The following is a 26,933-nucleotide window of genomic DNA, read 5'->3' on the forward strand; positions in this document are numbered from 1 at the left end:
TATAAAACCACTACTATTTTATATCATTGTAATTGCATTATATTATTTATACTATCTTAAGACTGATTTAGATACCAAAGCAGGTAGAATGCTTAGGCTGCCTTAAAATATCCTACATATTATACTTATGTTAAAAAAAAATTTTTAAGTGTATCTTTCAGAGACATACTATGGTTGAAAGAGATACACACATAGCCTGAAATTTGCTTTGAAATAATACAAAATAAATACAAAGTACGGAGAGAAAGTAGGTGGGGGTATATATGAAACAAGACTGACCATGTGTTGAAGTTTTTAAAGCTGGCTAATGAATAAGTAGGGGTCATTGTATCATTCTCTCTAAATGTGTTTGGTTGGAAATTTTCCTTAAGAAAACTGTTATTGTCTGTAGTAGAAAAAATAAACTTCCAAGTGGCTAATTCACATTCTGGACTACTGGTTCACAAAAATGATTAATGCAAAGGAAGAAATTATAATAAACATTAAAGGAAAGGCATACACCATATTTTGAAACAATAGGTAAAAACAATTTTATAATTTATAAGATTACTATCTTAAAAATTTTTATAAACATGTCTGTTAAGTGTGAATAACATTCATACTCACTCCAAAGCATACTTTATGAGGATGATGCTAAAATGACCATAAGGTGCACAACAGATCAAGGTAATTAGCTGATATACCAGATTAGCTTTTAATAGCACGTTTGAAACCATCATCTCCTATGCTATATTAAAACATAGTTTGTAAGTCTTAGAAACAATTAATCATTGCATGTTACAAAGGATCAGACTGAGCCCAAACTTGCTCTTGTTAAAAAAAAAAAAAAGGTAATACAGAGATATTAAACAATGACAAAACACCATCTCTGGTTTTGTTTTCTGTGTAGCCACAGTTCTACTTATATCCTATCCTTCCAAATTGTTCACACTTTTATTTTTGGCATTTTTCTACTAGACCCTTTGTGGCTCTGGGCAAATCAAACTTTGACTTAGTCTAATGTCTATTTAAGTGAGAATACTACCAGTTGCTTTACCAGAGTAATATTCATTTTCCAGTTTGCTCAATATGAGAAATGTTTTAAAATGTTAAGCCATTTAATTTAAGCAGATCCAAGCAAAAGTATTTTAGCTTATCCACATTTTTGTGTTTGTCATGCTTCATTGGGTTAGACAAATCTGGTCTCAAGTTATTTAAATAGGATCAGTCATCACACAGTAATGAGAATGATGAAGTCATATGAAAATTTCATTATTTTATGCTTAGTTATACCCCATAAATGCCTCCAGGCCTACCAACATAGGACAAGCTACATGGTCAGAATTCCTAAAGAACTTTAAACTTACGGAAGCCAAGTTTAAATCTGAATATGAGATAACAAGTCAAAGCAGAATATATGCTAGCATTAAATATATTCTTTTTAAAAAAGATTTATTTATTTTAGAGAGAGGGAGAGTATGCATGTGCACAAGTGGGGGAAGGGGCAGAGGGAGAGAATCTTCAAGCCGACTCCCTGCTGAGTGCGGAGCCCAAAGCAGGGCCGGATCTCACGACCCATGAGATCATGACCTGAGCCAAGACTTACTGAAGTACCCTGCTTCTCACTGTAAAATATTTCTTCTCTTTTCAAAAGATTACTGCCTTCAAGAGTTGGATGCTTAAGCGACTGAGCCACCCATGGTGTCCCAGAATTAATTATTCTTTAGTAAATCATTATTTACGACGTTACTGTATGATGGATACATAGCAGGAAAAACCCCAACTGCTCAAGGTAGACTGTCAAGAAACACCCAAGTTAGTGAAGATGGACCAACAATAAAAAAGCACAGAGAAATATTTAATATCAAGGACTGATGAGTGCTATGAAGAAACTAAAGCAGGGTATAGGCTACACAGTGATGGGGGTGTATACACTTTCCATTGAGGGTACTAAGGACAGACCTCTCTAACAATGTGACATTTTGAACTGAATGAAGTGATGGGAGAAAGCCCATGTCGATTATCAGAGGGAAGAGTGCTCCTAGCTGAGGAAACAGCCCGAAGACCCCAAGATAAGAGCGTTCCTACTGTAGCTGTCCAAGGAACAATGAAAAATGTGTGTTTCATTCAGAGATAAAAGAGACTGAGGGCAAGGGAGAATCTGTGGTCATGTTCTACAAAAAATGAAAGGAAAACAAGCCCGTGTCCTCCCATTTACCCCTTCATATTATGCAATATGTCCACACATATTAGCATACAGCTAGCACACTGATTAACAAATGCTTACTATTGACCAAACGAAAAGAGAACTGACTGCAATTGCAAAGGCCTAGCCTGGAAAGGCCGAGCTAGACGGGCCTGAGTAAAAATTAGGAAACTGATCGCAGCAGCCCGGTCACGTGAAGTCATCTAGCACATTGCTAAAATTGAAAACAGCAGTAGCGGCAACAAAGGATAAATACATAACAAAGAATTAAGATTTTTTTGTAAGCAAATTTAGCAAAGGAGTAGGCAATTTTTTTAAAACAAAACTTGTAGTCTCATTTGAATCGGTGGCCAAAAAAACAAAACAAAAACACCCTTATTGAAGTACCCTGCTTCTCACTGTAAAATATTTCTTCTCTTTTCAGAAGATTACCACCTTCAAGTCCTTGTTCACATATCACTATTGCAATTAGCCTGCCCAGTCCAAACTATTTAATCTGCACTGCCCCTAACCCACCTTCCATTCCTCCTTACCCTGTTTTCTTTTTCTCCTATCACCTCAAACATACTAGATAATTTACAGTTATATTTATTTATCATCTGTCTCACACTCCACATACCCCAGTGAAATTACAGGACAGGGATCTTGGTTTTGTTCACTGATGTATCCCAAGCTCCCGAGTATTTAATATATGACACGTGCTTGGTAAACATCTTGGAAATTCCCTTATCTTATGGCAACCATTCAATCTGAGATAAACTCATATATCCAAATTTCTTCCAAAGCTTCATGAAAATATGTAGGAAAATAAGTCTAACTTTTGAAGTAACTGAGAAAGTATAACCTTCCAGCATACATGTTAACTCCCAAGAGACTTAACATTCTTCTTAAAAGTCTCCCATCACTAATGGCTCTGACTTCTTTTCCATTTGCAACTCTACTTCATCCTCAACTCCCACCCCTCAAAAGTTTTCTCTGAGAGCCAGAACACCTCGTGATTAACAGCACAGTCTCCGAAGTCACACTTCATGGTTTAAATCCTGCCTCTGCCACTGACTAGCAGTGTGATTCTGAACAAGTTAATTAATAGCTCTTTGCTTTAGTTTCTGTAAAATGGGCTAACAATAGTACCTATCTCACAGACTTGTGAGAATTAAATGAGGCAACATAAGCATCAGAACAGTGCCAGGCACATGGTAGGTATTCAATAAATGGTAGTTATCATCAACAGCTAAATTCAGTTCTCAGCTACCTACTCTTCACGCTCAGAAACCTTAACCTCTGAGTTTCTACTATTGTCTTCTATACAAATGTTTATTCAGACTCCCATATTCACCTTTCTGGTCTTGTCAAATGAGGACAAATACTTTAAGCAGAGATAAGAATGTCAAGAAGGCAAGGATGATAAGATGACAAACAGCATTAGCACCACATAGAAAATTACCGGGCTTCACCCCAAACCTACAAATTCAGAAATTCTGGGTCTAGGCCCAGCAACCTGTGTTTCAACAAGCCCTACAGGTGATCTGAAGGACTCTTAAATTGGACAACACTGATCCAGGGTAAGATCATGTCAGGGAAGGGAATTACCAGACGTGTTTCTGCCTTAGGACATTTGTACATGCTCTTTCCTCAGATCTCAGGGTAATGCTAATTCCACAAGCAGAAAATTTTCTTGTTTATTTGCTTGTCTGATTTCCCATCCCACCTCAAGAATGTAAGCTCTACAAGAACAGATTTTGTCTTTTTTTTAAAAAAGATTTTATTTATTTATTTGAGAGAGACAGAGATAGCGACAGAGATAGCGAGAGGGCCCATGAGCCGGGAGGAAAGGGAGTAGCAGACTCCCTGCTGAGCAGGGAGCCGATCCCAGAACCCTAGGATCAAAGCCCAAGTCGAAGGCACATGCTTAACTGACTGAGCCACCCAGGTGCCACCAGATTTTGTCTTAATTGCCACTGAACTTCCAATGCCTAGAAGAGGGGCATGGCATATCTGTTGACCAAAATGAATTAACATTTCTACTTTTCTTTACTGTACCATTCTTTTTCTAGTCACCAGAAAAAGGTCAGTATTTCCCTTTTTCTTACCTTTTAACATGTACCCTTTCAACAACCTCAACCAATTTTCTTTAAGGTCTCTTACATCCATCTCATCCTTTCTATACCAATATTACTACCAATCTCCTATCCCCTCTGTGAGGGTTAATTTTATGTGTCAACTGGACTGGCCACAGGGTACCCAAATTAAACATTATTTCTAGGGGTGTCTGTAAGACTATATCTGGGTGAGATCGGCATTTGAATCAGTGGACTCAGTAAAAGCAGATGACCCTTCCCAATGTGGGTGGGCATCATCCAACCCATTGAGAGCCTGAATACTACAAAAGGTGGAGGAAGGAGGAATTTGTGCCTTTTTCCCTGCCTCACCTACTTGAGCTGGGACATCTTATTTCCTCCTGCCCTTGAAGTGGGATTGACACCACGGGCTCCCCTGGTTCCCAGGCCTCATGACTCAGACTGAATTATACCACCACCAGCTCTCCTGGTTCTCCAGACTGCAAACAGCCGATATAAGACTTTTCAGCCTCCATAAGCACATGAATCAATTCCTCACGATAAAATTCCATTATATTTATATAAATTTCCATTTATATATGTGTGTTTGTGTACATGTATATATCCATTCTATTGGTTCTGTTTCTCTGGAAAACACTAACCAATACAGATTCTGGTATCAAGAGTGGTTCTAGAGGAACAGAATTTTAAGGATGAGTTTTCTGAAATGGTTCTGGGGTTTCTGCAATTGGCTCTGTAATCTGATTAGATTTAACAATGTGAATGATTCTTTCCAGAAGTAAAGAGCACTGATGGTCCATGGCATGAACTTAGAGGTCTCCAAAATACCTGCACTGGATACTCCCCTTATAAGCAGCAAGGAGCTAAATGACTCGGTATATACTTTCAAACATTTTTGGAAAACTAATGAATATAATGACATTGGTTGGTTGTTCCTAGTATCACTGGACAAAGTAGTGAAAAAAAGGGATGAGCTCAGGGATTTGAATTCCCAGCTCTAGGGCAGCATAAATGACCTAAGAGCTTCTAGGTATTCCTGAAGGAGAGAGAGCCTTACCTCCTGTAGCCACTGGGCTGAAAGTGCTGAAAATCAGTGCAGAACCACATCCTGTGACTGGCTGAAAGACAACACAAGTTGAACTCTCAGCCTCACACAGTGCCTACTGTTAAAGTGAGGGCACTGAATGGGAAAAGATGAGATCCTAGAAGTTGGGATGAGGAGGTATGGGAAGAGAGATGAAGCTGGGGACACTGGGCCTCTAAATTCTTACCAGTCTTCTTTATCAGTGGAAGAGGTTTTCCCACCCCCAGGGGAGGCATCCTTTCTCCCTCCACCTGAAGGGATGAACCATGCACTGCCTGATGAAACTGTAATGACTTCCCCCTGAGGCACGAGCTATGTAAGATAATGCTGATTCTCCTCAGGACCCACCCCTACCCACCTCTCTTTGCTTTTAGACCTATAACTAGATTCAAGTCTTAGCAGGTCCCTAAAGGTGAAGTACAGTATGTTAGGTTCATGATAAAGTGTGTTACAGTCTAAAAGACCTACTTGGATTTCTATTTTATACAGACAGAAATCTGAGGACCATGTGTGGGAATGAGTATGTGTGTGGATCTAACGGTGGAAGAAACATAGTTTGATCAGGCCAAATTTATTGACATGAGCTCACTAAGCAGAGATTCTGCATTTAACGCTGCAGCTTAGGGAGTCAGAAAAGGCTCTAGCAGTTTGGTTGGTTAGCTGAAGAATGGACTAAAAGGTGGCCACCATGAGTGAACTGGAAGTGCCAACATGCCTTGGTTTAAATGTAGAGGAAGGGATTCAAAGGCTTATGGAAATTGGAATGTTCCAGTAGATTTGTCAATACCCACTTCCCCACATTGGGAAGGTCCAGAAGACATACCTTCCACCAATACTGTGAAAAATAAATTTGCGAGAGGAGTCCTGGCATCCTTGAAGAGCTCTATGACCACCTGTCTCTGTGTCTCTGTGGGCCAAATCTTACCATAGAAACTGCAGTCAATTAATTGGGAAACCTAAACACAATGAGAGTCATTAGACTCCAGGATGGCTGGGCCAAAAGTGACTCAACCACCAAAAGCAAGGCAGACATGATTACCATAATGGAGAGCAGAGTCCATTACTGAAAACATATACTGTTAATCTTTCTCCCAGCCTTCCCCAAAGGGACCTACATATGGCCTTTTGCCAAGGTAACTGTGTATCAGAGAAAAGGAAATAATGTCAGACCTTTCAGGAACTACTGGGTATGGGCTATAACCTGACACTAATTTCAGGAGACCCGAAATATCACTGTAGCCCACTAGTCAAGAGTAGAGGCTTATGGAGGTCAGGTTCAAGTCCATCTCACAGTGGGTCTAGTGGGTCCTTGAACCTGTTCTATGGTTATTTTCCCTAGTTTGAGAATGCATAATTGGAATGACAAACTTAACAGCTCAGAGAATCCCTACACTGATTCCCTGACCTGTGGAGTGAGGGTTATTATGGAGGGTAAGGCCAAGTGGATGCCATTAGAACTCCCTCTACCTCAAAAAATATTAAACCCAAAACAATACCAAATTCCTAGAAGGACTGCAGAGATTGGTGGCACCATCAAGGACTTGAAAGATGCAGGGGTGGTGATTTCCACCATATCCCCATTCATTTCTATTTGGCCTATGCAGAAGATGGATGGGTCTTGGAAAATGACAGCAGATTACTGTTATGTTTAACCAGGTGGCGAATCCCATTGCAGCTTCTGTATCAGCTGTGGTTTCATTGCTCGAACAAATTATAACACATTCCCTCGTATCTGGTATGCAGCTATGGATCTGGCAAATTCCTTTTTCTCCATACCTGCCCATAAGCAGTTTGCTTTCAGCTGGCAAGGCCAGCAATACACTTTTACTGTCTTACCTCAGGTTTATGTTCACTCTCTACCTCGAAGTCATAATTTAGTTCACACAGATCCTGATCACCTTTCCCTTCCACAAGATATCACACAGGCCTATTACATTGATAATATTAATGCTGATTGGACATAATGAGCAAGAAGCAGCAACTACTATAGACTTATTGGTAGGACATTTGCATATTACAGGGTGGGAAATAAATCAGACTAAAATTCAGGGGCATTCTACTTCAGTGAAATTCTAGGGGTCCAGTGGTATGGGATATGTTGAGATATCCTTACTAAGATGAAGGATAGATAAATTGTTGTCTCTGGCCTTTGTACAACCAAGAAAGATGCACAAGATGCACCTAGTGGGACTTTTTGGAGTTTGGAGGCAATATATTCCCCACTTGGGTGTGTTACTCTGGCCGATCTACCAAATGACCCGAAAAGCTGTTAGTTTTGAGTGACAAGAAAGGCTGTTTAACAGGTCCAGGCTGCTGTGCCAACTCTTCTGCCACTTGGGCCATATGGTCCAACAGATCCATCGGTCCTTCAAGTGTCAGCAACAGATAGGGATGATGTTTAGAGCTTTTGGTAGGCCCCTATAGGTGGATCACAACCACAGACCTTTAGGATTTGGAGTAGGACCCTGCCATCATATATAGATAACTACTCTTTTTTTGAAAAACCTCTCTTGACCTGTTATTGGGCCTCAATAGAAACTCAACGTTTAACCATGGGCCCCCAAGTTACCATGGGACCCAAGATATCCATCACGAACTGGGTGTTATCTGATCCAACAAGCCATAAAGATGGGCATGCACAGCAATACTACATCATCAAATGGAAGTGGTTGGTATATACATGACTGGGCCCAAGCAGGCCCTGAAGACACAAGTTATATTAAGATGTGGCCCAGGGACACCTGGCTGGCTCAGTCAGTACAGCATGCTACTCTTGATCTCAGGGTTGTAGGTTCAAGCCCCACATTGTGTGTAGAGATTACTTAAAAATAAAATCTTAAAAAAAAAAAAAAAGTGGCCCAAATGCCCATGGTCCCCATTCCTGCTACACTGCCTTCTTTCTTCCAGCCTGTACCCTTACAAGTACCCTTACAATCAGTTGACAGAGGAAGAAAAGACTTGGGCCCGGTTTACAAGTAGTCTTGCAAGATACGTTAAGTACCACCTAACATAGATAGCTGCAGCACCACAGCCCCTTTCTGGGATATCTTTGAAGAACAGTGGTAAAGGGAAATCCTCCCAGTGGGCAGAACATCAAGCAGCGTAGCTGGATGTCCATTTTGCTTGAAAAGAGAAATGACCAGATGAGCAATTATGTACTGATACATGTGCTGCAGCCAATGGTTTGGCTGGATGGCCAGGCTTGGAAGGAACATAATTGGAAAATTGGTAACAAAGAAAGGTATATGGATACATGTCTGAATGGGTAAAAAATATTGAAGATATTTGCTTTCTATGTGAATGCTTACCAAAGAGTGACCTCAGCAGAGGAAAGTTTTAATGAAGTGGATAGAATGACCTGGTCTGTGGATACCAGAGCCTCCTTCCTCAGCAAAGCCCGGGCTAATGAACAAAGTGGCCATGGGGGCAGGGATGGATGTTATGCAGGGGCTCCACAACATGCACTTCCCCACGCTAAGGCTGATGTGCATATGGCCGCTGCTGAGTACCCAATCTGCCAGCAACAGGTGCCAACACTGAGCCCCTGATACGGCACCATTTCCCAGGTTGATTAGACAGCTACCTGGTGACAGGCTGACTACACTGAACAGCTTCCCTCATGGAAGGGGCAAGACTTTGTTCTTACTTGAATAGATACTCTGGATATGGATTTCCCTTCCCTGTTTTCAGTGATTCTGCCAAAACTATCATCTGTGGACTTATGGAATGCCAACACCTGCTCCATTATGGTATTCCAACACAGCTTTGCTTCTGATCAAGGAATTCACTTCACAGCAAAAGAAGTACAACAGTGGGCCCATTCTTATGCAATTCACTGGTTTTACCATGTTCCTCAACAACCTGAAGCAGCTGGCTTGAAAGAATGGTGGAATGGCCTTTTGAAGACTTTTTTTTTAGTACCAGCTAGGTGGCAATACCTTAAGTACAAGGGCAAGGTTCTCTACAAGGCTATATATGCTCTGAATCAGCATCTCATTGCCTAGTACTGTTTCTCTGATACCTAGGCTTCCTGGGCCTGAGAATCAAGGGGTAGATTGGGACTGTCACCACTCGTTAACATCCCTAGTGAACCACTAGCCAAATTTTTACTTCCTGTTCCAGTGGCTTACTGCTCTGCTGGCCTAGAGGTCTAATGTCCAGCAGGAAGACTGCTTCATCAGAAGATCCAATGATGATTCTATTGGACTGGAAGTTAAGATTGCCATCTGGCTACTCTGGGTTTCTCATGCTACTGAACCAACAGGCAAAGAAGGGAGTCATAGTGTTGGATGGGCTGAATGATCCGGACTATCAAGGGGAAACTGAAATACTCCACAATGGAAATAAGGATGAGTATGTCTGGAATACAGAAGGTCCCTTAAGGCAACTCTCAAGTATTACCATGCCCTGTGACTAAAGTCAATGGAAAACTACAACAACTAAATCCAAGCAGGACTAATAATTGTAAAGACCCTTTAGAAATGAAGGTTGGGTCACCCCACCAGGTAAAGAACCACAACCAGCTGAGATAGATACTTGCTGAAGGCAAACAGAATGGGTAGTAGAAGAGCTTGTTATTAGTACCAGCTATGAGCATGTAACCAGTTAAAGAAATAAGGACTGTAATTGTCTTGAGTATTTCCTCCTTATTTTTCTCATGTTTTGGTATGTCTGTGTGTAAATTTTTTTCTTTCCTCTTATTTCCTTATTGTGTGACATAAGATGTACTGATTTTCTATCATAGTACTTAAAGTATTGTTAATTTTACATCCTAGTATTTAAGTTTTGGGATATCAAGGAGAAGAGTAAACATTACCAAAGGACTTAATCCGCTCTCCTGAGGAAGGGACTGGCATGTTTTCAGTTGTACACAAGATAGTTGTATCATGTTAGAAGATACCTTTTGTTACCATCTTGCTACCTTTGTTTGGAGATTAAGTTTAAAGAGATGCCTATAGGCGTAGGGGCACCTGGGTGGTGCAGTCGGTTGAGCATCTGACTCTTGGTTTCAGCTCAGGTCGTGATATTAGGGTTGTGAGATTGAGCCCCACGTGGGGTTGCATGCTCAGCGTGGAGTGTGCTTAAGAGTCTCTTTCCCTCTGCCCTTCCCCCTGCCCTCTACCTAAAATAAATTAATAAATCTTTAAAAAAAATAAAGAGATCCCTATAGGTGTAAAGTTGATAAGGGGTGGATGTCTGATGGTTCATTTTATTTGTCACCTTCACTGGCCACAGGATACCCAGATTAAGCATTGTTTTTGCCTCCTTTTCCCCAGAACGAATCTGCCCTCTGTGACCTGCCTCACTGTTTGAGCTGGGACATCTCAGCTCATTTTCTCCTGCCCTCAGAAATACATCATGGGCTCCCCTGTTTCTCAAACCTTAGGACTCAGACTGAATTACACAACAGGCTTTCCCGGTCTCCAGACTGCAAAGAGCAGAGCATGGAATTTCTCAGCCTCCATAATTGTGTGAGCCAATTCCTCATAATAAATCATAAATAAATAGATAGATATCACAGTTATCATATATATCTCCATCCATATCCACAACAAATCATGTATTTCTCTGGAGAACCTTGACTGATACAACCTCTCTCCTGTCTGGTCTGATGAATTGCCTCTCATTTGGTATCCTGTTTTCTCCCTCTGCCAATTCTAATACATTATGTACTTAACTGCCAAAATAATCTTTTTTTAAAAAAAGATTTATTTATTTATTTGAGAGCCAGAGAGAGAGAGAGAGAGCATGAGAGGGGGGAGGGTCAGAGGGAAGCAGACTCCCCGCTGAGCAGGGAGCCCGATATGGGACTCGATCCCAGGACTCCAGGATCATGACCTGAGCCGAAGGCAGATGCTCAACTGACCGAGCCACCCAGGCGCCCCTGCCAAAATAATCTTATTACAACACTTTATTTTTTGCTCATATCATCATCATCATCCTTCCCAAAAACCTTTCAAAGCTTCCTATTGAGATGTAGAGGTTACACTCCATGGGCTGTCATCAAAGCCCTCTCAAATCTAGCACTAACACACTGTGGTAGTATTATCCTGATGACCTCCCCAATGAAACACACCTTTGTACAGTCTCTCCCCCATTACTCTGCACTGGGCCCAGGACTGCTTTGACCAGTAGACTGTGGAAGAAGTAAGGCTATGCCAGTTCAAAGATCAGTCCTTAACTGCTCTAGCAGATTCCACTTCCTCCCTCTTTGTAACACTTGCTCTTGGAAGCTCCCTCTTCATGTTAATCCCTTACTACACTCATGCAGCATTAACAATAATAATTCAGATCAGCTGTATGCAATATACCTGACAAATGCTTCTACGATCTCCTTGAACTTTATATAATTCTTCCTTCTAAGTTTCCAAAGCATTTCTGTAACTTTTTTTTTCTTTTAAAGATTTTATTTATTTGACACAGAGAGAGAGAAAACACAAGCAGGGGGAGTGGCAGGCAGAGGGAGAAGCAGGCTCCCCGCTGAGCAAGGAGCCCGATGTGGGGCTGGAACCCAGGACCCTGGGATCATGACCTGAGCTGAAGGCAGATGCTTAACGACTGAGCCACCCAGGCACCCCAAAATTTTTGTAACTCTTACAAAGAAACAAATATTCTGCCTACTAGTACAGTTATTTAATTCATTTGCTGATGTTTACTAGGCACTTACAATGTGCCAGACACTGTTCTAAGTGCTGACAATAAAGCTAATATCCTATATGCTATTCTATATACTACAGAATGTGGATACCATTCTAAACACTTTTCTGAGTTATCTCACTGAATTTTCAAGAACTCTACAAAGTATCCTCATTTAATACAAGAACCTCAGGCACAGAGAGAATAAGAAACTTATTTAAGAGTGTACTGCAAGTGGAGTCAAAATATAATCCCAAAAATTCTGACTTCAGAGTTTATGCTATCAACCCCTACTCTGTACTGCCTTCTACAGATGTGAACAAGACAGACAGGATCCCTGTTCTCATGGAACATGCATTCTATTCATGGCAGTGGGATGAGGAAAGGGTAGTAATAAAGAATACATATAAATCTACAAAATTACTTCAGAAAGTGATAATGCTACCAAGAAAATAATGTTCTATGATATGATGCAGTGATGAAAAGTTACTTTAGATGGGGCAGTCAGAGAAGGCCTTGTGAGGCAGTACCATCTGGGAAAAGACCTGGAAGTCCAGAAGAAGCGGCAAAGCAAAGACCTGTGAAGACAATACCTAATGAAGACAACAGCCAGTGCAAAAGTCCTAGGACACAAATAATCTTAATCTTAGCATGTTTTAGGAACAGACATAAAACCAGTGAGGCTGAAAGATGGTAGAGAGAGTAGAATGATGAGGCTGGAGAATAAGCTAAGGCTCAGATCACATAGGGCCTTGTAGGCCATGATAAAGACTTTGGATTTTCCTCTGAGTAACACTGGAAGGTTTTAAGCAGGGTGACATTATCTGATTTATATTTTGCAATGTTAACTGGATGTTGCACGTTTAAGGGCTAGAGGGGCTAAAGTGGAGGCAAGGAAAACAACAGGAGGCAACTGCAATAGTCCATGTGGGAAATTATGGATATGGAGATCAAACCAGCAGGATTTGCTGAGGGAATGAATATGGGACGAAAGAAACAAATCACAGATGGCTCCAATCTTTTGGGCCTGCCCTACTAAGCAAATGGTGGTATTATTTACTGAGGTCAGGGAAGGTTAAAGGAGGACCAGGTTGGGGGGTTAAGGTTGGATATATTATGCTTGAAATATCTACTCAATATCCAAGTGGAGAGGATAGGGAGGCAGCTAGCTAGATACGAATATAGAGGTATCAATTTGAAACTTACTTGATATAAGTGGCAATTTATCCAGGGTGAGTGAGGAGAGAAGGAAAAAGGATGGAACTCCAAGCCCCTGGGCACTTCCACATTTAGAAGCCAAGTAGAGAGGCAGCAAGTGTTTACCCTGTCACCCCTCTGGATCACAAGTTCTTTGAAAGGCAGGATAGTGTCTTTTTCATTTTTTTGGTACCCCACAGATCTTAGCTCAGTAACAGAAATTCAAAGATGCTCACTATATGCTAATGAATTAATGAATGTCATTTGATTTCTCAAGCTTTCACTACAGAAATATAATACTTGAGGATAAAGGCAACCATGTCTCACATATTGTGGGCACTCAGATATCTGTTTAATGAATGAAAAAAAAACTTGGGACTAGGTTTTGCTAGATACATTTTAGTATTCATTGTTCCAGAGAGCACAGCAAGGAAAGGTAGGAAGCAAGCAGCAGCCTACATCTTCACACTTTTTTTTTTAAAGATTTTATTTATTTATTTGAGAGACAGAGAGTGAGCAAGCGAGCGAGCGATAGAGCACAAGCTGGAGGAGGGGCAGAGGGAGAGGGAGAGGGAGAAGCAGGCTTCCTGCTGAGCAGAGAGCCTGATGCGGGGCTTGATTCCAGGACCCTGGGATCATGACTTGAGCCGAAGGCAGATGCTTAACCAACTGAGCCACCCAGGAGCCCCCATCTTCACACTTCTAACCAATGATGATCATGAACGCCTTAACCCCTTCATCTTGGTTCTCATTACAGGGTGGACGGGGAGAAGATGGGGAATGGCAGTAGAGGCTGCAGCAGGAAGAAAAGGGCTTCCAATTCCCACAGTAACTCAAGAGTTCGGGCCATCATGTCATAAACATGTATTAAGCACCAACTATATGCCAGGCATCAAAGTAAGTACCAGGTATGCAGCAGTAAGCAAAACAAACAGTGTCCCTCAAAGAGCTTCCATTCTAAAGAGGAAGGTATCTATTACATAGATGGCGTATAGGTATATAACTGTATTTCTAAGAATTATATGAAAGTACAGTAAAAGGTACTGTGAAAACATCCATACCATTTCATAAAACAATACGGGATGGAGGTTGGAAGGCAGTGGGGTTCTGACATCAGATACCTTAAGAAGTCAGGTTAAGAGGTGGGGAAAGGGTGAGTTACCTAGGTGGAGGTAACAGCATGAATGAAAGTTTTAAGGTAGGAAGGGATTTAGAATGGCCCAACTATGAGAAGAATTAGTTGAGGGAAGGAAAGAAAAGGTTCAATATCGTTTAGTTTGGAGGCTACTGCAGATATGGTAAAAAAATCATGGTGGCTTGGATCAGGGTGGAGCAGTGGAAACAGAAAGAAGTAGACAATTTCAAGATATACTTAAGAGATAAAAAAGCAGTAGGGCTTGGTGACCAAGCACACACAACTCCCAGGTTCTGACCTGAGCAACTAGATGGACAAAGGTGTGACTTACTGAGACACCTCCCTAGACAAGCAGATATGGAACAGGTGCGGAGAGCATGAGTTCATCACAAAATGGCTGTTATATACCCAAGTAAATGCTCAGAGAGGTTATGTAATTAGGTGATCAGAACATGTTTGGGCCTTAAACATATACATAGGCATCTCCAGAGAAGATATTTAAAGTCATAGGCATGAATGTAATTTCCTCAGGAGAAAGCACAAGAAATTCTATCAATCCAAAGCACTGGAAAAAATGACAGTATGTAGAGATCAGAAGAGTAAGAGCTATTGAAGAACAGGGAAAAGCAGTTAGCCAGGAAGGTACAAGGAAAACTAGAAAAGTACACTGCTATGGAAGTGAAAGAAAGCACATTTCCATCGGGAAAAAAAAATAGTCAACAGCGACATGAATACTGAAATATGGATACTAATGATACCCGGTCAGCCATAAAAGCTCATTTAACCCATAACATAGTCAGATTGCATTATTAGACTATCTTACTATGAAGTAGTGCAGTATAGTAATTAAATGTGCAGGCTCCAGATCCACAATGTCCAGGTTTAAATCCCAGCTCCCCTACTTACTAGCTAAATGACTGTAAGTATACTTTGACTTAGTATATACTTAATGTCTCTATGCCTTAGTTTCCTCATTCATGAAAAGGAAGGTAAAAATAATACCTACCTCGGGGTGTCTGGGTGGCTCAGCCAGTTAAGCGTCTGCCTTCAGCTCAGGTCATGATCCCAGGGTCCTGGGATCGAGCCCTGCGTCAGGCTCCCTACTCCCCGGAGAGCCTGCTTCTCCCTCTCCCTCTGCCTGCCACTCTGCCTATCTGTACTCTCTCTCTGTCAAATAAATAAAATCTTTTAAAAAAGAAATCCCTACCTCATAGAATTGTTAATATTAAGTGTGTGTGTGTATGCATATGCTCATCACTTAAACAGCGCCTAGCACAAATTAGTTCAGTAAATGATAGCTGTTATTACTCACAACATTGTTTCTATGGGAAAATACTTTCTGAACAAAAGAAGTTTATTTGAAATAACCTTTCACTAATTTGGGACTGTCCCTACTCCCCATAAACTGTGATCTTACAAGGTCTTTTTCCAAAAGCCTTGAGGGAGACTCTAGATTTAAAACTTATGAAAGAGTCCTTAATATAGAAGCTCACCAGTTTTTTTTTGTTTTTGTTTTTAAGAGAGAGAACGCACCCGGGGCAGGGGGATAGGCAAAGGGAGAGAATCTTAAGCAGCCTCCACACCCAGTTGGAGCCTGGCTCAGGGCTCCATCTCATGATCCTGAGATCATGACCTGAGCTGAAATCAAGAGTTGGACGCTTAACTGACTGAGCCAGCCAGTCGCCCCAGTAGCTGACCAGTTTTAGAGAAGCTAATAATTTTTTTTTGTTTTTTTTTGGAGAGGTACCTATCCCACTCATTACACATTCATACTATGATCAGAAAAAATTTATGTATTAGGAAATTTGAAAAACTGGTAGCAAAAAAATTGACAATTTCAAGTGACAAAGTTACAAAAACAGATATAAATCTACTTTAAACAAAGTATTTTTATTTAGTCACTTTCTGGTGCATATTCAAATACAAACACATCTATCATCACTATGATGAAAGAGCCTCTCGATGTTCTGTGCAAGATATAAATAACAGGTAGAGAAAAGGAAACAGATGTGCAGCTTCCTGATAATCACCTTATTTCCAAAAGTACGCAAAGGTATTAATGGTATCTCAGACAGCCCCACCAAAAGTATTTCCAACTGCATTGTGATAGGCAGTGATATGTTCATTCAGTCCCTAAAACTAACTGAGAAGAACACAAATAAATGGAGATTTACGAGACCAATTTTTATCCCTGAATTTCCCACTGACCTAGCAAGTACTATTTCAGAAATATTCAGAAAACTCTATACACCCTAAGGTAAAATGTTGAGAGTTTCCCCTTAGCTCTTTGCTTTTTAATTGTTAAAACAACAGAAATACCTAATACCTGATGGAGCTGTTATACCAAAAAAGTACTATTTCAAAGTAATGAGAAATTGTTTATCATGTTCTTTCCCCATCAACTGATGAAAACGCTCCATTTCAGGATCAAGCAAAGACACAAAGTAGGGACATGTCAGTAACCACTGAATGTCATTACCATCTGTTAGCTTCTGAATAGGTTACTGGAAACAAGGTGACAGACAGGCTAATTCTTTATGGATAAGTATCCATATCACATCATCACAACTAGTACTCATTTGCACCTTTAAGAAGAAACTGCCACAAAGGGGAACAAAAACATTCAACTTATATATGAATTATGAAAAAGCTTTCTAAAATGTTATAAAAATATATGAATAGGCTTCTGAAAATGCAGAATACTTAAAGATTTACAGGCCATATTTCAGATTCAGTATTTTCTATACAACTGAAATGAAAGAGGACATTACACAATTTGAAGAATAAAATGAGGTACAATTAAGAAGTGTGTGTAGCCCTGTACAGATGGCCTGATCCTAACACAAGATGTTAACAAAGCAAGTTGGTGGGGGAGGGGGAAAGCCTGCATTTTCTATGCTAAAATTTAGTTGACTCCACCCCCAAAATACATATTTTTAAAGGGGGAGTGCTTAGCATTTAAGAATCAATAACTTCCAAAAAAACAGAAAATAAACCTCTTTTAGATTATGTGTTCCAAATGAATCTACTTACTGTTTTCAAATGTGTTTGGGAAGTCATTCTTTGTTACTTTGATTAATAACATTTGGAAAATATGACAAGTAGATTTTAGTTTCTTGCCTCAGAAGTATTCTGCTAAAAGAAATAACAGAAATAACTGGGTAGAATTTGTTCCATTTACCTAATAAAATACTTTTCATTTAAAACATTAAAAATGCTGCACAAATACCTATCGTTATCGTTCACTGAAAAGAAAGCAATTGTAATTTGTAGATTATTGCACTTGATGCAAAAGCTACTTGAAAAACGATAGTCGAATTAGCACCAAAAAAATATTAATGGGAAAAGTGCCAAACATCTTTCAGAAAACTCCTTAAAATGTCTTAATAGTATATAATACAAAGTTATGACTATTTCTGAAAAGTTTCAGCAATTAATTAGCTCCAAATTGGCACATCCCATTATTATTCTTTTTTAAATCCCAGCTCTTTTAAACAAAGGACCTAAAATTTTCTGAGAAAGCTTATTTCCCTTTTCTTGAATCCAATTTTTCTCATTCTCTCTCAATCATCCCAAGGTATTATTTAAGACAAAGACCAACTACTCTTCACACATTATTTTCCCAATCATGAAGGTGGAACTTCCATAAAAACAAAGAAGATAACCTACAACACTGTAATATATAAAGTAAAAAAAAAAAGTTCACTTCTGTCGTGACAATAGTGAAGAAATCTGATGAGATCATAAAGCCACGAAGCTTCCTGTTGGTAGCTGAGGATGAAGTCATTAGCAACCCAGGATTCCCTGGTCCTTGTAATCAGAAGCTGCACCTACCAGATTCTGCATTGTTCGGCAGAGGTAGCTTTAAAACACCCCGCTCCCGAATCGTCCAAAGCAGACCACGCCTTCCAGTTATCATTCAAATGGACCATTTCACAGTGTGGCACTACTACACATTTCCCGCGAGCTTAAATATCTAGTAAAAGTCAACATTTTAGATTCCCTTGGTCATGATGGAGCAAAGATGAACTCTTGAACCCCGCGCTACATAATGAACCGGGGTTTCAGAAGCCGAGATGGAGAAGCATGCTTCTGTTCTTCAACCTTTATGGCCTTCACTGACCACCCCCCCCCAATTTCTTCCCAACTCTTAGTCACCCCAAGGCATAGAAGGCAAAAAAGATTCCTTACTTCCTGCTGTTGTTAAAAGGGGAGGAAACCCAAGAGTAACTTTGAACGCGTGGAAGAGAAATAGCTTAATCTTGGCCACCACTGCAAACATATGTCACCCAGCCCCGTCGCAGCTTTCGCGCCCCTCCAGGCCCCCTCCCGGGCCCCACGCCCCAGGGGTTCTCCCGCAGCCCAGCCCTCCCCGGTCCCCCAATGCCAGGGACGCTGCTCAGCGCCTCTTCCTCTCGCGCCTCCCCCACCCTCACATTGCCGGGGTCCCCAAGACCACATTGTCCGTTCCAATACAATGGAATGTCACTGCCCGGAACTCCTCGGGGGCCCCCCCACCCCCCGGAGCCAGTCCCGGGTCTCCCTGATCGCCCAGTTCAGGCACGAACCCAAAACTTCACCATGTGAGAGAGCCCAAAACCCGCGAGGTGACGGAGACCCACGACTCCCGCCCAGCCCTCCCTTTTACTCACAGTCCCCTACCAGCCCTAAGCGCGAATCCTGCACTGGGCGCCCCCACCCACCCCAAGACCACCTCACAGGAGTCATCATCCGCCTCTCCCCGCGCGGGCAAGGGCGAGGAGAAGAGTGGAGGGCTCCCCGCCCGGCCAGGACCCCTGGGCGGCGCTGCACAGGGGCGAAGGCCCCAAACGCATCCCCGGCCTTTCCTGGCCCACGACGACCCCGGCGCCCACCCTCCCTACCTGGCCTTGAGGCTGGGGCTGCTGCCGCTGCTGCAGCTGCTGCTGGCGGCGGCGGCCGCCGCGGCTCGGGGTTCGTAGGCCCAGGCGGGGGCGGGGGGTGGTGCAGCGGCACTGGCGGTGGCGGGGGCGGCGGGGGGCGCGGGCGGCGGCGGCGGGTCCGCGAAGCCGGAGGTCGCGTAGTTCCTGTCCATCGTGGGGGTTGCGTAGGGAGGGCGGGCAGCAGTGGGGGCTCCTCTAGGGCCCTGTGTATGGGGGGCGGGAGGGGAGGGAGGGGGCGGGGGGAGGAAGAAGAGGAGGAGGTGGCGGCGGAGGGAGCTGCCCCCTCACATGGCCCCGGCGGGCGGACGGGCGGAGGGCGCGCTGGCCGTTCTCTGCCGGGGGAACCCAGGCCGCGGCGCGCGGCGAGGCCCCAGCCGGGCGTCAGGGAAGCGGCGGCATCCGCGGCCGGGACTCACCGCGGCGGCGGCGGCCGCTTCGCCCCATGTTGGTGGATTTCCCAGGATGCACCTCCCGCCCCCCTCCGCCCCGCGGCCTCGCCCCGCCTCCCCTCGGCGCCCCGCGCTCGCGGCTCCCGGGCCAGGCGGGCGGCCCGCGAGGCCTCTGCCGCTACCGGCCGCCTCTCTCAGGCCAGCAGGGCCGAGAAGGCTCGAGGCCTGCCGGCCCAGCCGGCTCCGGGCATCCGGAGAGGTGCCCGCCAGCGGTAGCCAACGGGCCGCGGACTTCCCGCCCTCGGCTGCTCCAAGGGGAGCTGTCCACGCTCGCCGCGCCCCGCGTGGGAAGGGGCCGCGCCCGCAGTTCGCCCCGCGCGAGGGAGGGGAAATTGAGAGGAAACCCAGCGTAGGTGCTGCAAAGGGGGAGGCTTGTCAACGCTTTGCCTGGAGTTCGTTATTTGACCCTTCGAGTTATTTTGAGTGTCTCAAATACTCAGTTCCCACATCGCGATTTCTTTCTCTGAGCCCAGTCCCAAACCAGAAACAGCTGAGCGGGCTGTTTTACAGTTCCGTTTACTCCCTTCCTGCACAAAGCTTGCTGGGCTAGAGGACCCTTTTCCTGCTGTTAGGGGAGATTTATATTCAAAGAGATTCAAATTCAAACGTATTATTTTCCAATCCTCGTTGAAAGGACCTTTCCCAGGGGCTCTTATTAACTGTCCCCACCCCCACCTTGGGGATTTTCTCATTCTGGATTTCAGAATCTTCTATCCCAAGGTAAATACTGCCTCTTCATTGATTAATCCAACTACCATCTGGATGACTTTAATTACAATGCATTTAAACTTACTATGCACACTTTGTGTTGGAGTTTTTTGTTTGGGACTTCAGGACTTTACCCAAACATTTCCCATGTGACCTCCACGCAGTTTGGCGGGGGTTAATTTAATGATTATTTTGAGGATCTTCTGTTGTATATCAGAGCTCTGTTTCTTCTATAATCATGAGTAGTGAAACTTAGAGTTCATGGAAATCATCGTTCGGCTCTTAAGGCATAAAGTAAAAGTTAAAACAGTGAAGTTTATATTTATTGACCAGCCCCCTTAAAAAAAATCAATACTGGTTTAACACCTATTATGTGCTTAGCACAGAAATCTGCCCCTCAAGATAAGCTTAAAGGTTTAAACAAGCCAGACAGGCATAGTAGAAGACCTAATAAAGTTGATACACTATCACTGATCACCATTTAAAAGCCAGTTTAAATTTCCGTAATACCTGATACTGAATCTGCTATTCCGTGTGAGATTATTTTTGTTCTGGGAGATTCTTTTTCCCTCCTGGCGCCAACGTCCTTTTGTTCCTATTCCTTCCTTTTTGTAAGTCTTTCGGCACCTGTGATGCTTAGAGTCTGGTCCCGGGGTGGGGAAGCAAGGAAGTGAGTAGTCGTTATTTACAAATGAATTCAAACGTGTAGACACAAGTGATCTTGCCAATTTTATGCTAATTTCAGTATGCATTTACCCAGGATATCTTTGAAAAGTAGTTTTCCGTGGGGAAGGAATTTGCCAGATAATTTGAGATCCTGCAGAGAAGTAACATAAATCTTTCTTACAATCTTTATTTTTCTTACTGCAGACTGGAGATCTGTAATCTAAATAAAAGAAAGAAGTTCTCACTACCAACTATTACACTTGTAAGTATTTTTGTGAGCACTAAAGTTTTGTCTTTACGGAAAGTGTAGGAAGTGGAGTGGCAGGCTATAAATGTTTTATGGCACTTAGTTTGAGATACCCACAACTGGTACTCAGAGTGAGTTACGTAGGCAATACCAAAGAAGTGGCAATAAGCCTTTATAGTCCCTCACACCATAATGTAGTTTATTTATGTCACATAAATCAGAGAAAAGATATTAAGGGAAATTTTGGGTGAGTATTTAAAAAATAGTATTACTCTGTCACCATGTGCAATGTTCTTTTGCCCACTATTTCTATCTCAATTCTAAAATTGGGGGACAAGTTTTGAAAATCGATGACATCAAAGGCAGTTTGGTTGCAAGATGAATTGAAATCTTACACTTAAGAAGGAGTCTTTCTTCGTCCCCACTTCCATCTTCACTTCCTTCTGAGTTTATTATCCAGGAGTTAGTAATGCCTCAGAATATATCCATGAACCGTCTCCTCACATTTCCCGGTTTTCCTCCCATGCCATTAGAAAATCACCAAATGTTTCAACTGGTAGGAAGCTTGGAGTTAGACTGAGTAGTTCATCACCCTTATTTTGTTGAGGAAACAGAGGCCTAGCATTCAGCAACTTGTTTAAGGTGATGGAGGCAATCATTTGGAGGAGGGAACAATGGAACCTCATCTCCACTGAGGCAGCCTTGTTTGTTTGTTTGGAAAGGCAGAATTTGGGCTTGCCTGACTGGAAATGTAGTCAATAAGTTCATATATTCCAGTGTTACAAATAGACCACCTATTAATTGGAAAGATCCAAGAAGGTCAAGTTTGTGGTTTTTTTTTTTTTTTTTTTTAATTTTTATTTACTTATGAGAAAGAGAGAGAGAGCACGCACATGCACGAGCCCGGGGCAGGGGGGTGGGGGGGGGGGTTGGGCAGAAGGAGAAGCAGACTTCCTGCCGAGTAGGGAGCGTGATGCAGGGCTTGATCCCAGGACCCTGGGATCATGACCTGAGCTGAAGGCAGATGCTTAACTGACTGAGCCACCCAGGTGCCCCCAAGTTTGTGGTTTTACCGAGAATATCAGGAGTATGTTTGTGGGAAGTGGGTTGATGAGGGGAGGGGGCTTAGTTAGTTTTCCATTTTTCCTTTCTCTTCTGGCATTGAGGAGAACTTATAAGCCCCGTCTTTGCAGGGCAGCCCTGATTTCAGTCCCTGAAGTCAGCATCAGAAATTAAAACATCAGAAATGCAATTAAGTCCCACTATCATTTTTCTCTGTCTCAGGGGCTTGACCCTATCACAGTCATCTTTTACTGCTCCCCATTGCCTGTCATATCCCCCAGGGAGATAGCTCTGGAGTCAGAAGAGCCTGCCTTTTGGAAGCCACAGCCTTACTCAGAGGTGTCACTGAAAGACAGTGATGAGGCACATTCCTCCCAGTGAACAGAACTTCCAGAAGCATACTCGATCATCACTTTTGTATGTATAGGAAGTGGCCTGAGCTATGGATATGGATGGACTCAGGCTCTAGTGAATGGCTTAGCTGATCAAGGGTCTGGAAGAATGAAGGTTGAATGATTGGAGACCAAGAGACTGAGGATGAAGAAAGATGGTTGTGTGGCCTGATCATGAAGTTTTTCATTGAATGTATCTTTTATCTCCTTGAGTAGATTACAGGAAATTTAAACCTCATTCTGTAGATGATAGTATTCTCATCAGAATAACCAATAAATAGGGGCACCTGCCTGGCTGAGTCAGTAGAGTACGTGACTCTTGATTTCAGGGTTGTGAGTTTGAGCCCCACGTTGGGTGTAGAGATTACTTAAAAATAAAATCTTAGAGGTGCCTGGTGGCTCAGTTGGTTAAGTGCCTACCTTTGGCTCAGGTCATGATCTCAGGGTCCTAGGATTGAGCCCCGTGTCATCAGGCTCCCTGATCAGCGGGGAGTCTGCTTCTCTCTCTCCCTCTGCCTCTCCCCCTGCTCGTTCTCTCTCTCTCTCAAATAAATAAATAAAATCTTTAAAAAAATTTTTTTAAATCTTAAAAAAAGAATAACCAATAAATATCGAATATATATGTCCTAAGTTCTGTGCTTTGGGCTTTAAATGGATTGTCTCATTTAATCCTCAAAATAGCCTTAACATGCAGGTATTGGTTTTTATTATTTCCTTTTTTTTTTTAAAGATTTTATTTATTTATTTGACAGAGAGAGTTAGCGAGAGCAGGAACACAAGTGGGGGAGTGGGAGAGGGAGAAGCAGGCTTCCCACCGAGCGGGAAGCCCGATGCGGGGCTCGATCCCAGGACCCCGGGATCATGACCTGAGCCGAAGGCAGACACTTAACGACTGAGCCACCCAGGCGCCCCTATTATTTCCATTTTATAGGAAATTGAGCTCTAATGAAGTTAAGTAAGTCCCCAAACCATGCAAACTCCTACAAATTGATGATGGTGCAAGTGAAGGCCAGCTATGTTCGGCTCCAAAACTCAATAAGCTTGGTTCAAGAGCTCCTGCCAGGTTTCTCCACTGAAGAGTTAACTATATTTTCCTTTATAATTAATGCATATTTTGTGGATACTTTAAGACTATGTAAATTCCTGAGGCATCATTCTTTCACCACTGGTTTTAGCATCTGTATTAGTTTCCTGTGGCTGCAAATTATCACAAGCTAAGTGGCTTAAAATAACAGAAATTTATTGCCTCACAATTCCGAAGTCTGAAATCAAGATGTCTGCAGGGCTGTGTGCTCCCTGGGAAGGTTCTAGGGGAGAATCCTTCCATTCCCCTTCCAGCTTCTGGTGGCATTCCATGGTGTGTGGCCACAACCCTCCAATCTCTGCCTCAGTCTTTATAAGGCCTTCTCCTCTGTACATCTGTCTTCTTTTATGTTTTTGGTTTTTTTCTTTTCTTTTTTTAGTAATCTCTACATCCAATGTGGGGCTCGAAGTCATGACCCAGAGATCAAGAGTCTCATGCTCTTCTGACTGAGCCAGCCAGGCACCACTTCTCTTATGTCTTTTACAAAAGCACTTGTCGTTGGATTGGGGGCATCCAGGATGATCTCATTTCAAGATCCTTAATTTAATTACATCTGTAAAGACCCTTTTACCAAATAAGGTCACATTCACATGTTCTGAGGATTAGGACATGGACACATCTTTCGGGGGGTTAACAATCAACTCACTGTGGCATCCACTAATGATTCTTGTGTGAAAAAACTATTATAATGGTTACCAAATAGTAATTTTTCTAACTCCATCATTCCTTCCCTAATCATTAATTTCCATTCTTCTACAGAAAGGAATTTTCCATCTATCTATCATCTGTCTGTCTATCTATCTATCTATCTATCTATCTATCTATCTATTTCAGTACAGACTCATGAATTCTTATTTTAATCAATGGATTTGTGTAGTAAAGGATTAACTAAGCAGGTCCATGTTGTCCAAACACTGTATATCGCAAAGAAAGATTTAGCCCTTGCTAGGCTCCATAGTGATAACTTCTAAGCACTTGAAATATCCTGCCTAAGAGTATCTTTGTTTAGGGATGCCTGGGTGGCTCAGTTGGTTAAGTGTTTGCCTTTGGCTCAGGTCATGATTCCAGGGTCCTGGGATCTAGTCCTGCATTGGGCTCCTTGCTCAGGGGGGGAGCCTGCTTCTCCCTCTGCCTGCTGCTTCCCCTGCTTGTGCTTTCTCTTTCTCTTTCTACAAATAAATAAAATCTTAAAAAAAAAAAGAGCATCTTCGTTTACCTGAGGCCTTGGGCCATATAAGATATGCTAATGATGTGACTTCTGGTGGGGTCTTTGGACCACATAGTATCAGCTTGACCTCTGGAGGGACTGGAAAATTAAGGTCGGCCACCAGGGCAGTCAGCTATGCTTATGTGACCTACTCTCAATAAAAACCCTGCACACCAAGGCTCAGATGAGCTTCCCTGGTTGGCTATAATTCACTGATTAATGCCCACAGGACTCTACTGGGCAGGACACTGCAAGCTTGCACCTGGTCTCCCTTATAATCTGCACTATGTGCCTTTTGCCATTGCTGATTTTAATCTGTATCCTTTCACTATAATAGACTCTAACCATCAGTATAACAACTTCTCTGACTTTTGCGTTCTTGTAATAAATCACTGGACATGAGAGTGTTCTTGGGGAGGTCATAATCTGTTATCATATTTATTTATTTAAAACACAGGATTTTAATCGTGGATCACTGCATCAAAAACTGATGATGTATTGTATGGTGACTAACATAACATAATAAAATTTAAAAAAGAAAAAACAGGATTTGGGGTGCCTGGGTGGCTCAGTCATTAAGCGTCTGCCTTCGGCTCAGGTCATGATCCCAGGGTCCTGGGATCAAGCCCCGCATCGGGCTCCCTGCTCCGCGGGAGGCCTGCTTCTCCCTCTCCCACTCCCCCTGCTTGTGTTCCCTCTCTCGCTGTGTCTCTCTCTGTCAAATAAATAAAATCTTAAAAAATAAAAATAAAACACAGGATTTATAATCTCTTACCATACTTCTTTATTTTGCATGTGAGGGTGGACTTGGGGGTCCTGGAACACAGGATTAGAATCTGATACCATATTTATTTTTATGTTCATTAATCCCATATTTGGCCCAATACCCAAACATTTAATTACTTTAGTATACTTCCTCACATTAAGGACCCATGGGGACCCTTTAAGCTGATTTCAAAACCATGGAAAACACTCCCTTGCCCTTCCTAATGTCCCACTCTGGTCTACATCTTCAGGCTAGATGGAACATTGGTGTACCAACACAAGAAGCACAGTCCCTTCATAGATTTACATGTGTACACACACCACCACCACTACTACCAACAACAAGAAAAGAAAAAACATGTCACTACTTAGGACAGTCCCACTAGCCTCCTGTTGTCCTAGTTATTTGCAAATACAACTTGAGGCACAAACTTTCCAGGGGTTTTGCTGCTGAAGGACTGAATTTCAACCAACAGTGGTAGAGCATGTGTTCTCAGGTCTCCAGATTCTTCAGCTAGAGCCTAAGCATAAGACACTAACACACACTCTGCCTGAGCAGAAAGTCACCTGCAAAGCTGCTTTATACCCACTCCCTTCTCTTGTTACTTCTCTGTCCCCTTTGTCCCAAAGCTCTAGATATGGTGGTGGTAAAGGAAGCTTATTGGGAGTGGTCTAGACTTCACCGAATTATCATGCATGTTAATGTTAGCATATAGATACTAACAACTAATATATCATTGCTTGGTATCAGGTTTAATTTTGTCATATGGAATTTCTCACCTACTTAAGTTTCAGATATGGTAGGCTCAAATATCTTGTGGAAGTCCAAAGCCTCTCCCAAATTTCTGCAAATTCTGGGGAAACTTATAGTCTCTTGTTCAACATGTCTTCAAGTTTCTTCTGCTTCTATTGAGTGATTGCTCTGTTCAAGGTAGAAACTGAAACATAGTCTCTTCATAGTCATAGGAGCACATATGTGCGCATGCATGCACGCTTGCGCGTGCACACACACGAGTCCACTCATAGAGATCATTTATGAAAGTAACAAAGGAAGCACAGGACTATTCATTATACCAATTTTATATTTCTGTCATTTATGTGTATGAACTCATTTTT

The 26,933-nt window shown here is 42.4% G+C and overlaps 1 protein-coding gene and 1 long non-coding RNA gene across 5 annotated transcripts in view; one reads left to right on the forward strand and one right to left on the reverse strand.

Annotated features, from left to right (window-relative positions):
* QSER1 (glutamine and serine rich 1) overlaps positions 1-19,692 on the reverse strand; it is a 78,395-nt gene extending 58,703 nt beyond the window's left edge. For 2 of the 4 annotated variants that reach the window (XM_078058240.1, XM_078058239.1), the window contains exons 1-2: positions 19,199-19,272; positions 17,349-17,447 (exon numbers count right to left, since the gene is read on the reverse strand). Coding sequence is in view for 1 of the 4 variants with exons in the window: in XM_036086360.2 (XP_035942253.1) it covers positions 19,199-19,389 (191 nt within the window). In the remaining 3 variants the exon portion in view is untranslated. Of the gene's footprint in view, positions 1-17,348; positions 17,448-19,198 lie in introns of all 4 variants that reach the window. The other 2 variants (XR_004915524.2, XM_036086360.2) reach the window with 1 other exon arrangement.
* Positions 19,693-19,767: 75 nt separating this feature from the next.
* The window catches only part of LOC144379426 (uncharacterized), a 34,471-nt gene continuing 27,305 nt past the window's right edge, over positions 19,768-26,933 (forward strand). The window contains exons 1-2 of the long non-coding RNA XR_013442380.1: positions 19,768-20,406; positions 21,265-21,322. This is a non-coding gene — a long non-coding RNA (uncharacterized LOC144379426). The remainder of the gene's footprint in view (positions 20,407-21,264; positions 21,323-26,933) is intronic.

Source organism: Halichoerus grypus, chromosome 11 (genome assembly GCF_964656455.1).
Source record: "Halichoerus grypus chromosome 11, mHalGry1.hap1.1, whole genome shotgun sequence".
NCBI lineage: Eukaryota > Metazoa > Chordata > Mammalia > Carnivora > Phocidae > Halichoerus > Halichoerus grypus.